Genomic DNA, 12,618 nt, shown 5'->3' on the forward strand with positions numbered 1-12,618 from the left:
AGCTGACTGGCAGTGTTTGGGGTGGAGATGTGGACAGGGGCCAAGTCATGAGTTGGGCCTCATCCTGGAACCACTGAAGAACAGTGGGACATTTTAAACACATCTTATGTTAAAATAACCATCCCTTACTTCTCAGTGTAAACGATAGTTCACCATCAGCCCCCTCAGAGGCTCTGCATTCTAGGCCCTATCTCACAGGGCTGCTGTCATTGGAATTTCAGGCATTGTCCTTGGGGACAGGAGGTGGGGGACACCCACAATTCGGCTGCACCTCTGGCTGGCCTTGTTGGTGCCTTGCTTCCTGCTGTCCCAGACACAGTTTCTGGGGATAGCAGGAAATCAGAAGGCTCTCTTTGGTGCCCCCATGAATGCCATAAGACCATGGTCTGGCTCCCCAAGTGCAGTCAGAGCCAGAGGGAAAGTGCAGTCAGGTAGAGGGAAAGCAAAGGCTCAGACTGTGGGAGAGATGTCTGTTCTGTCCGTGTCCCTCCTGCAGTGGCTGAGTGCATGGGCTAAAGCACATTTGCAGCATCCATGTTGCTGCCTCCGCTGCTCACAAGCCCTCATTTTCCTCTGCTTCCAGCTGCTCCTGACAGATGAGGGCCGGGAGTGCTCCAGGCTGGCTCCTGGGTCCTCTTCCCTTCCCACTCCTGCACTCTCCTGGTGCAACCTCAGCCTCACCTGCCGCCCATGCAGAGGTTTATCCCCAGCCCTCATCCCCACTCTGAAGTCTCACCTCTACACGTCTAAAACTACATTTGTGATTTTTTATCTCCTCTCCTCCAAAATACTGATCTTCCTTTATTCCTTCCTCCAATTGCTCAAGTCAAACACCTGGGGACCATCCTGGATTCTCCGTCTCTCACCTCATTCCCAATCCAGCTCATCACCATGTGTGGTCAGTGTCCCCACCCACACAGCTCTGCCATGGGTGTGCGCCTTTCCAGCCCTTGCAGTGGAACCTGCTTGTAACTCCTTAGCCTTAACCTTTTCTGGGCACACCAATCTCACTTTCACCCATTGGCCCAGTATCCCTTTGTCTGGGGGCTTTCTCTAGCTACTGTTTGTCCCTAAGCACAGCAGGCTGGAAGTGCAAGGGAATGAAAGCTGCTTGCTCGGAAGCTGCCCCACCTCTGACTGACGGGGCACTGGTGGATGCATCCTCCAGCTCCTGTGCGACTTGGAGGCATGTGTTCCACAAGTGCCCACAGTGATGATGCAACATTTACCAGCTTTCTTCTCTTCCCTGTCTCGGTTCCCAGTCCTACTGATCTGGCCCGGAATCACCTGCTTCTGGGGAATCCAAACAATGACATCCTATCCGGTCCCAATGATCATATCTCTCGCCTAGACCACCAGGCTCACAGCGGGTCTCTCTGAACTACTCATGTCCTTTTCCAGTTCATCTCCCACACTGTGGCAGAGGTGATCTTTTCATAATGCAGACGGTCACACCCCTGGCCTCCTAAGACTCTCCAGGGCTTTTGGCCACTCTTAGGATAGGATGAAAATCCCCCAAGGGATGATGAGCCCCTGTGTGCTCATCCTGCAGCAGGATCCCTCATGTCTGTGCCCAGTAACCACCAGTCAGGCTCGGGCCTTGGCTCCAACATCATTTCCTCAAGAAAGCCCTCGTGGAGGCCCAGGCCAGGTCAAGCCTCCTGATTAGACACTCAGGCAGACCCACATACTGTTCTTATCTCATCATTTTACTTCTTTCTTTCTTTCTTTCTTTCTTTCTTTCTTTCTTTCTTTCTTTCTTTCTTTCTTTCCTTCTTTCTTTCTTCTTTCTTTCTCTCTTTCCTTTCTTTCTTTCTCTCCTTTCTTTCTTTCTCTCTCTCTCTCTCCTTCTTTCTTTCTTTCTTTTGATAGAGTTTCACTCTTGTTGCCCAGGCTGGAGTGCAATGGCACGATCTTGGCTCACTGAAACCTCAGCCTCCTGGGTTCAAGCGATCCTGCTGCCTCGGCCTCCCAAGTAGCTGGGATTACAGGTGCCCACCACCACACCCGGATAATTTTGTATTCTTAGTAGAGACAGGGTTTCACCCTGTTGGCCAGGCTGGTCTCAAACTCCTGACCTCAGGTGATCCACCTGCCTCGGCCCTCCAAAGTGCTGGGATTACAGGCGTGAGTCGCTGTGCCCGGCCATCAATTTCTAATCACTTGATCCATGTCTCCCTCACCAGGCTGAGTCATGGGGACAATGGCAAAGGCTGCCCACTGCCATCATTCTCTTCTTTCTTACTAGGAGGACCTGATTTTGCTCCAGGTGGCTGCATGCACAGCTATAAACTCAACCTGCAACATCCATTGCAACTGGGGTGGCCACGCAGTCCTATTCCGGCTGATGAAGTGTACACAGAAGTCACTGGGAGAGTGTCAGGAAAGTCTGGCTTCCCAGTATATCTCATCCTTCCTTCTAGTGACTTTCTTCTTCTTCCTGCCAGAAATGCAGGTATTCTTCTCTCTTCCCTGAAGGTACAGCAGCCATTATATGACCATGAGGACAGAAGCCACACGTTCAGGCAAAAGAGAGGAATCCGGAATACGGCTACATCTTGGAACTTTGCTCCAGCTCTTTTTGTAATATGCAACAAATAAATTCCTATCTGGTGAAGCCAGTGTATCAAGCTCCTGCCACACACTGCAAAACGCATTCCTAAGTGATGAGAGCACAGCCGACAACGCTTATTTCTCACCACTCACCTGACACCACTAAGTGCTGAATAAGCATTCTTTGACTGAATGCTTTTCATTTCACACCAACTCCATAAAATAGATGTGCAAACTGAGGCCTTGTTCAAGATCAGTCTGTCTAATTTAAAAGCCTGGGTTCTGTTTATTTTTCTTTCCCTCTCTCTCTTTCCAAATTGAAGAAAAATCGTATAACATAACACTAACCGTTAACCATTTAAAGTGTACAATTTAGTGATTTAGTAACTTCATAATAAAATACTGTGGAAACATCACCTCTATCTAGTTCTAACACATTTTTACCAATTCCAAAAGGCAACCTGTACCCCTCAAGCAATCACTTCCCATTGTTCCTTCCTTCAGCCCTGGCAAGCACTAATCTAATTTGTCTCTATAGGTTTGGCTCATCTGCACATTTTACATCAGTGAATCATACAGTGTGCTCCTTTATTTTACTTTTTAAATATTTATTTATTTATTTTGAGACAGAGTCTCACTCTGTCACCCAGGCTGGAGTGCAATGACATGATCTCCACAGCCTCCACCTCCTGTGCTCAAGCGATTCTCCTGCCTCAGCCTCCTGAGTAGCTGGAATTACAGGTGCCCGCCACCATGCCGGCTAATTTTTGTATTTTTAATAGAGGTGGGGTTTCACCATGTTGGCCAGGCTGGTCTTGAACTCCTGACCTCAAATGATCTGCCCACCTTGGCCTCCCAAAGTGCTGGGATTACAGGCGTGAGCCACTGCGCCCAGCCACAATGTGTGTCCTTTTGCACCTGGCTTGTTTCACTTAGCATTATGTTTCAAGGTTTGTCCATGCTGTGGAACATATCATCGCTTCATTCTTTTTAAAGGCTGAATAATATCCCATTGGATGGATAAACCACATTTTGTTTATCCATTCGTCAGTTGATGGGCATTAGGGGTATTTCCACCTCTTCATCCTTGTGAAGGGGGCTGTTATGAACATCCATGTACAGATGTCCGTTTGAACCCTGGCAGTGGGTTCTTAATGCTATGTCCCTCCTTATCCTTAGATGACAGAGAGCAAAGATGAGACGTTTAGGAAGGGAATAAAAATAAAGTTAACATTTAAATATAAACTTAATGCTTAAAGTGTTGATTAATAATAATAATTAACATTTAAATTAGCAATATTTACAAGGCAGCTGTATTTAACACACTTTATCTCATTTATCATTATAATCCTGAAGAAGAGATTATCACCTCCATTCTTTTTTTTTTTTTTTTTGAGACAGAGTTTCGCTCTTGTTGCCCAGGCTGGAGTGCAGTGGTGTGATCTTGACTCACTGCAACCTCTGCATCCCGGGTTCAAGCGATTCTCCTGCCTCAGTCTCCCTAGTAGCTGGAATTACAGGCATGCGCCACCACGTCGGGCTAATTTTGTATTTTTAGTAGAGGTGGGGTTTCACCAAATTGGTCAAGCTGGTCTCGAACTCCTGACCTCAGGTGGTCCACTCACCTCGGCCTCCCAAAGTGCTGGGATTACAGGCGTGAGCCACCACGTCTGGCCACCTCCATTCTATAAATCAGAAAATGGAGACTCAGAGGGCTAAATAATTTGCCTGTGTTCACACAGCCAGTGAGTGTCACCCAACAGGCAGCCCACACTACTGTGGACCCAGGCTGCCTTTCCTGCTACCTCACTCATGGAGCTGGCAGGGAGGTGGGAGGATGAATGAGAGGAAAACTGCCTTGCAAAGAAATTCCCACCAAGCTCTTACGTTGGCCAAGTCAGCGTGCAGAAGCTGATGGTAGGAAAACACCGGCTATGTTCGCTTGCCCAGAGAAAGGAAGGGTGGTGAGGATCCGGCTTTGGGGTCCATGTGATCTGCTCATCAGAACCACTCCAGCCCTGCCCCACAAGCTGATTGTCTGAGTGAGAAAAGCTGGACCAGCTTCCCACATCCCATCCTGGCCCAGGACAAGCTCCCCATGCCCAGCAGGACTGGACATGCTCCACCCCCAAGAAAGGACATGGGCTATGGCAAGCCTCATACCTGACACTGGCTGCTCTGTGCCCAGGTCTCCTGTCTGCTCTCTGGAGAGTTCCTGAAGGCACTGGTCTTGCTCTTCCCACAGCACTTGTAGCACGTCACATAGTCGGGGAAGGGCTCCAGTCTGCAAGTCCAAAACCAGGGATGCTCATCATTGCCACTAACTCAATCCTGCCACACAAGGACTTTCCATGGGGGAGAATGGGGCAAGACAATGGATCTTCAACGGGGTTTCGAGCAAAGCAAAGCCCTTGCCTGCAAGGATCTCCTGGTCTGCAGGAAAGGTGGAGGCAGCCGCTCCTGGGAGAGAATTCAGAACACAGCTGGGAAAGCTGGGATGTGCAAATCATCTGTGGCTTATCCACTGCAAAGTTTGCTTTTATCAAGGCTCCTGAGCCCCACAAGCTGTTTGCTTTCTCAGCACCTTACTCTTCATCTGTGGGACTTACTTTATGCTACTCCAACTGTGTGAGTCTTTTCTTTTTTGAAAGCTTAGTGTTTTTTGTTTTCTTTGGTCTTGTTTTCTATTCTTCTAGAGACAGGGTCTTTCTCTGTCACTCAGGCTGGAGTGCAGTGGTGTGATCATGTGCCACCATGCCTGGATATAGATTTACACACACACACACACACAAATGCACACACACACACACACATATATATATATTCATACACATAAAATAGAGAAGGGGGTCTCACTATGTTGCCCAAACTGGTATCAAACTCCTGGGATTATAGGCATGAGCCTCTGTGTCCAGCCTGAAAACCTAGTTTTGATTCAGACAAGTTGTTTAAAACGTACACTTAACCATCTTCTTGTCCCACAGAAGAGCGCATATATCACACCTAGAACAGCGACTGCAGGGAGGAGTTGGACAGGAGGGTGGAGGAGGGACTGGCACTCAGCTGTGCCTTCCTCACTCTTTCCAGTAGCACACAGCTCATGCACTCCTGCTCTTGTCCCCTTTCTTGTAGGGTCTCACCTGGTTCTTGCTGAAGCCCATAGTCTCTGGAAATTCCAACATAATGGACCAGGGAGAGAAGACCCTGGAGACAAAGCCAGCCACACTCCAAATTGGCCCAAGTAAACAAAAGCTCTGGGCCAGAGAAGGACAGCTAAGGTAGCACTGTGGTCAAATGGCTCAGAGGCAAACAGAAGTCATCTTCTGATTAACTCCTATTCAGGATCTTCCACATGTTACCACCCTTCACTAGTGCCATCAGAAAGGATCTACCAGCTGTCAGCAACTACTCCTCTCCCCCACTCCGTGACACCAGCTGACCAGGGTTTATGTTCCCCATGAAAAATACAAATCACCTCCCCTGGCCCAGAGCTTGTGATCAGTCATGGCCAGCTGCTGCAGAAACACCTGGGCCCAACCAGCTCTAGGAACATAGAATGCTCATTCTTTCCCCACCTTTCAGCCTTAAGTTTCCATTTACTCTCAACACCATACAGCAAATGTGTTAATCACGTTGTTTGGCATTTAGACTCTTGATTGAAACAAGTGGTTTCCCCACGAATATAGCAGTTGTCAAGAGAGCTGGCATTGGCACACAGCTCACGCACTCCTGCTTTTGTCTTCTTCCTTGTGGGGGCTCACCTGGTTCTTGCTGAAGCCCATAGTCTCTGGCACCCTCTGGCTTCTCAGTGGAGGAAGTGGAAGAGCTTGAGTGGAAAAATCCACCTAGAGATTGGCAGGCACTGCCTGTTAGTTCACTGGTCGGCACACATTCTGTTCAGAGCCGCTTAGAAATTAACATGACTCTCAACAGGACAGAAAGTGCTGGAGGTAGTGAGACCAGGTATAATCTTTTAAGTAATTTAAGGAATTGTATATAGTAAGTGTCACAGAAACATTCATACCCTTTGGCCAACTAACTGTACTTCTGGGAATCCATCCCACATGTGGGGAAAGCGTTATATAGACAGATTCCGTCACAGCTTTATATATAATACAGAAAAAAAAAGACAGACTTCTGCTTCTAGGAAAATGGGTTAGATGTACTTTTCCCTATTACTTCTACTAAGTGCAAATAAGACGCTGGACATTATATACAAAACAAACATAAGAAGACTCTGAAAAGTGGAAGAAGGTAGATGATGGGCTAGGGACCCCAGAGCCCAAGAATGACCGCGTGGTGAGTCCCACCTCATATATCACAGGACTGGAGCTGAAGATGTTGGCAATAAGGAAGCACTGCCAGGTAGCGACAAAAACAGCCCCAGCAAATGCCTGATCTTTAGCCAAGGACCAGGAAAGGGGCATCTAGCAAACAGAAACTTTTAGCCAATAACCACCCCACTCCTGCCAACCACCACAGAAAACCTATGGCCCCACCCCCACATCCCTGGAAAGGCGAAGTAGGGAGTCCGGACCCCCATCCTTGCCAAGCCATAACTGGTACCAGCCTTGGTGATGTTGGGAGGTGATATGTGTGTTTCCCAGAGACTGCAAACTCTGGCCAGGGCAGTGCCAGAGAGGCCAAATCGGTGCTGTAACTTTCATCTCTGCTGTGTGGTAATGAAGTTTTCCCCAACCCATGATATCAGTGGAAACTAGACTTCTGCCCTAGTTCAGAAGTAACAAGGTCCTCCTCTTCATGTCTTCACCAGAAGGTGTCAGAGAAGTCCTAATGGAGAGTTGGGGTTTCCACTACCACCTACTGGCAGTGTGGCCACCCCCACTGCAGGGTCAGTGGAGACTGTGTGTGGAGCTGATACTCCCACCCCACCCTTATCATCAGTCACTAGGCTCCTCCCCTACTCTGCAGGTGTCAAATAAGGCAGAGTGGGAACGTTGGACATCTATTTTCACCTAGTCATAAGAAGGGAGCACACATTCCCCCCACTTCCCCTCTCAGAAAAAAAGCTAACTAAAAGAGAAGGCTTAAATAAGATCCAGAGTTCCATAACATAAAATGAAAATGTCTATCTTTCATCGTATCAAGAACCAGGAAGATTTCAAACTCGATGAAAAAAACATAATTAACAGATGCCAACACTGAGATGATAGAGTTGTTAGAACGATCTGACAAAGATTTTAAAGCATTATCAACATGCTAGAAACAAATGTAGAAATACAAACATCAGCAAAAAGGAAAGGAAAGGAAAGAAGGAAGGAAGGAAGGAAGGAAGGAAGGAAGGAAGGAAGGAAGGAAGGAAGGGAGGCGGGCGGGCTAAGCAAAGAAATAAAAGATATAAAGAAGAATCAAATGGAAATTTTAGAAGTGAAAAAGATAATAACCAAAATAAAAAGCTCAGTGGATGGGCTCAAAAGCAGAATGACGGTGATGGAAGGAAGGGTGGATAGAGAAAAGAAGCAGTGACCTAGAAGATAGAACAATAGAAATTACACAACCTGAACAACAGAGATAAAATAAACTGAAAATAAAAATTAAGAAACCTTGGGGAACCTGATGGGGACTATAACAAAATATCTAGCATTCATTTCTTAGGAGTTTCAGAAGGAGAGGAGAAAGAGGGTGGAGTTGAAAAAAAGTACTCCAAAAAATAATGGCTGAAAACTTCCCAAATTTGGCAAGAGACATACACTTGCAGACTGAAGAACACAAACAAGCCCTAAAGAAGATAAATCCTTAAAAGTCCACACCAAGGCACATTATTTTTGAAAACTAAAGACTAAGAAAAAATCTAGAAAGCAGCCAGAGAATAACTACACTTTATCTAAAGGGGGAAAACAGTTAAGATGACAACTGATTTTCCATCAGAAGTTACAGGAAGATGGCACAATATTTTTAAAGTGCTGAAGGAAAACTATTGTCAACCATGAATCCTAGATCCAGTAAAAATATCCTCCAGGAATGAAGGGGTAATCAAGACATTCTCAAATAAGAAAAAGTAAAAGAATTTGTTGCCTGTAGACTCACTCTAAAAGAATGGCTAAAAGAACTTCCCTAAATATAAAGAAGAAGTTAAAGAAGGAAAATTGGAACATGAGCAAGGAAGAAGAACACAGTAAGCAAAAATGTGGGTAAATGTGTTAGGTTTTCCTTCTCTTCAGTTTTCTAAATTATGTTAATGGTTGAAGCAAAAATTACAATACTGTCTGATTTTATTCTAAATGTATATCAACTACATATTTAAGACAAGCATATTACAAATGCGGGATGATAAAGGGACAAAAATAGAGGTAAGATTCTATACTATCCTTGAACTGGGAGTATGAGAACACCAGTAGACTATTATAAGTTATGTATATATAATGGAATATCTAAGAGCAACTTAAAAAGTTGCTTAAAGAGATAGACTCAAAAGCACTGTAGATAAATCAAAATAGAATTTTAAAAATTGTTCAACTAACCCACAAGAAGGCAGAGAAAAGTAAACTAAGAAATAAAAAACTTAGAGAACAAATATAAAACAAAAAATAAAAAGACAGACTGAAGCCCTCACATATCAATAGTGACATTAAATGTAAATGGTCTGAACACACCAATTTTAAAAAGAGAGAGATTGTCATATTGGATTTTTTAAACATGATTAAACTATACACCATCTACAAGAAACTCACTTTAAATATAATGTAGGCAGGTTGAAAGGATGGAAAAATATATATTATGTAAACATTAATCAAAGAAAGCGGGAGTGACTGTATTAATGTAAGATAGAGTGTAGAGCAAAAACGGTAACCAGAAACAGAAAGACGCATTACATAATGATAAAAAAGGCAAGCTATCAAAAATACGTAGCAATCGTAAATGTGTATGCACCAAACAATTATGTTGTAAAATATATGAAACAAAAACTGATAGAACTGAAAGGAGAAATAGGCAAATCTACAATTTTAATTGGAGACTACACACCCTTCTCTTAACAATGATAGAATAACTAGACAGAAAATCAGCAAGGATATAGGAAAACACCATTAACCAAGACAACCTAATTAACATTTATAGAACATTTCGCCCAACAACAGCAGAATATACATTTTAATCAAGTGTTCATGGAACATACATCAAGGAGATCATATTGTGGGCCATAAAACAAAACGCAACAAATTTAAAAGAACTGAAATAATATACAATATGTTCTCTGACCACAATGAAAACAAATTAAAAATAAAGGAAAATGGAAAATCTCCAAACACTTGGAAATGAAGCAACACACTTCTAAACAATCCATGAGTTTAATATTGAAAATCAATCAATGTAATTTATCATATTAACAGCTGAAGAAAAATCACATGATCATATCAATAGAGGCAAAAAAATTATTTGAAAAAATTCAATGCCCATTAATGAAAAAACTCACAGAAAAATAGGAAAAGAGGGGAACTTCTTCAACTTGATAAAGACCATCTACAAAAAACCTACAGCTAAAACCATACTTAATGTTGACATTTCTTGCCTTAAGGATGGCAAGATGTCTACTCTCACAATTCTTATTCAACACAATATTGGAAGTCCTAGCCAATGCAATAAGACAAGAAAAAGAAATAACGGCATACAGATAAGAAGGAGGAACACATACATATATATAAGACACTCAGACAACTCAATAGCAAAAATAAATATATAACTCAATTTAAAAATTGAGTTTCATATTGAGGCAAAAGGACTAAATAGACATTTCTCAAAAGAAGACATACAAATGGCAGCAGGTATATGAAAAAATGCTCAACATCACTGATCATTAGAAAAATGCAAATCAAAACCACAATGAGATATTTCATCCCAGTTAGAAGGGCTACTATTAAAAAGACAAAAAGTACTAAATGTTGGCAAGCATAAGAAGAAGGGGAATGCTTGTATGCTGCTGATGGGATGAATTGTAGTACAGCTATTATGGAAAACAGTATGGAGGTTTCTCAAAAAACTAAAAATAGAACTACCATCTGATCCAGGAATTCCACTTCTGGATATATGTCCAAAAGAAAGGAAATCAGTATGTCAAAGAGATATATGCAGTCCCGTATTTATTGCACCAGTGAGTAGCTGGGACTATAGGCGCATGCCACCACACTCAGCTAATTTTGTATTTTTTTGGTAGAGACAAGGTTTTGCCATGTTGCTCAGGCTGCTTTTGAACTTCTGAGGCTCAAATGACCCTCCTGCCTCAGCCTCCCAAAGTGCTGGGATTATAGGTGTGAGCCACTGTGCCTGGCCTAAATTAATTTTTTCATTGATAAATAAAAACTGTATAGATTTATTATGCACATGTTGTTTTGAAATATGTATACACTGTAGAAAGGCTCTAATTGAGCTAATTAACATAGGCATTATTTCACTTTTGTGTGTGTGGTGAGAACACTTAAAATCTACTCTCTAAGCAATTTTCAAAAACACAATACATTGTTATTAACTTTAGTCATCATGTTGTACATCCATTGCATCCTCTTGATGTTAATATACAGGAAGTAACTCAGACTTAGGAAATTTACTGCCAGAGACAGGAAAGAAGTATGCTGTAGTTAGAAGTACTGGTCTCAGCTCCCTATGGGGTTTATACATACATATGACTCCTATCATGGTGGGCAAGGTGTACTTCTTTGCTTGCCCTTGGCCATGTGACTATGGTCAATGGGGCGTTAGTGATTTGATGTGAGCAGAGGTTTGAAATGCTTACCTGCATTTCAGAACCTGGGGTAGCTTGCTCATCTTAGAATGAATGATAGGTGTAGCAGACTGAACCTAACCCAGGGGATGGAGCCAAGCCAGGAGAGCCCAGCCTGGATCAATCACACCCTAGCTCAACTGTAAATGCCAAGAGGGAAATAAACACTTATTGCTGCATGCCACTGAGATGTGTGTAATTGTTATAGAGCCTAGCTGACTGATACAGGGTAGGAAATAAACTCTAGGGTGGCATCAGTGTGTGTGGATAGTGAATGAGGTTTCCCAAAAGTAGATGGTAATTTCCACTGTAAGAGTTTAAAGTCCTCTGGCAAAGAGGACTCTCTTGAGAGCAACAGAGCAAGGATAGAAATGGGATAACATATCTATGATGGGAAGCCCCATGCAAGAAAAGTTCAACTTCCTTGGTGATTTTCCTTTGGACTATAGAAACGGTAACAGTGGAGGATAGTTTAACTTTTTCTTCTCATCCAACAATTCATTTTTTTAACTGTAGTAAAATATACATAACATAAAATTTACCATTTTAACCATTTAATGTGTGCAATTCAGTGGTATTAGGTACACTCACCATGTTGTGCAACCATCCCCAGTATCCATTTCGATTACCCCAAACAGAAGCTCTGAGCTCATCATTTAGCAATAACTCCACATCCCCCCATTTCCCCAGCCCCTGGTAACCTCTATTCTACTTTCTAAGAATTTGCCTATTCTAGATGCCTCATATAAATGAATCACACAATATTGGTTTCATTGCACCTCGCTTGTTTCACTCAGCACATTTTCAGGGTTAATCTATGTTGCAACACGTATCAGAATTTCCTTCTTTTTTTATTATACTTTAAGTTCTAGGGTACATGTGCACAACATGCAGGTTTTTACATAGGTATACATGTGCCATGTTGGTTTGCACCCATCAACCTGTCATCTACATTAGGTATTTCTCCTTAATGCTATCCCTCCCCCAGCCCCCTACCCCTGACAGGCCCCTGTGTATTATGTTCCCCACCCTGTGTCCATGTGTTCTCATTGTTCAACTCCCACTTATGAGGACAGAAAACCAGAAGTTCCTTCTCTTTAAGGCTGAATAATATTTCATTGTATAGATAGACCACATTTTGTTTATCTGCTTATCTGTTGATAGACACCTGGTTTTCTTCCATCTTTTGGCTGTTGTGAATAATGCTGCTATGAACATGGGCATACAAATATCTGTTGAGTCCCTGCTTTCAATTCTTTGGGGTATATACCCAGAGGTTGAATTGCTAGATCATACGATAATTCTATTTTTAACTTTTTTCGGGAACTGCA

The 12,618-nt window shown here is 43.1% G+C and overlaps 1 protein-coding gene across 1 annotated transcript in view; it reads right to left on the reverse strand.

Moving 5' to 3' along the window:
- SCTR (secretin receptor) overlaps positions 1 to 12,618 on the reverse strand; it is a 75,724-nt gene that overhangs the window by 49,034 nt on the left and 14,072 nt on the right. The window contains exon 2 of the mRNA XM_032145637.2: positions 4,717 to 4,837. Within this exon, the coding sequence (XP_032001528.1) occupies positions 4,717 to 4,837 (121 nt within the window). The remainder of the gene's footprint in view (positions 1 to 4,716; positions 4,838 to 12,618) is intronic.

Source organism: Hylobates moloch, unplaced genomic scaffold (genome assembly GCF_009828535.3).
Source record: "Hylobates moloch isolate HMO894 unplaced genomic scaffold, HMol_V3 SCAFFOLD_24, whole genome shotgun sequence".
Lineage (NCBI taxonomy): Eukaryota > Metazoa > Chordata > Mammalia > Primates > Hylobatidae > Hylobates > Hylobates moloch.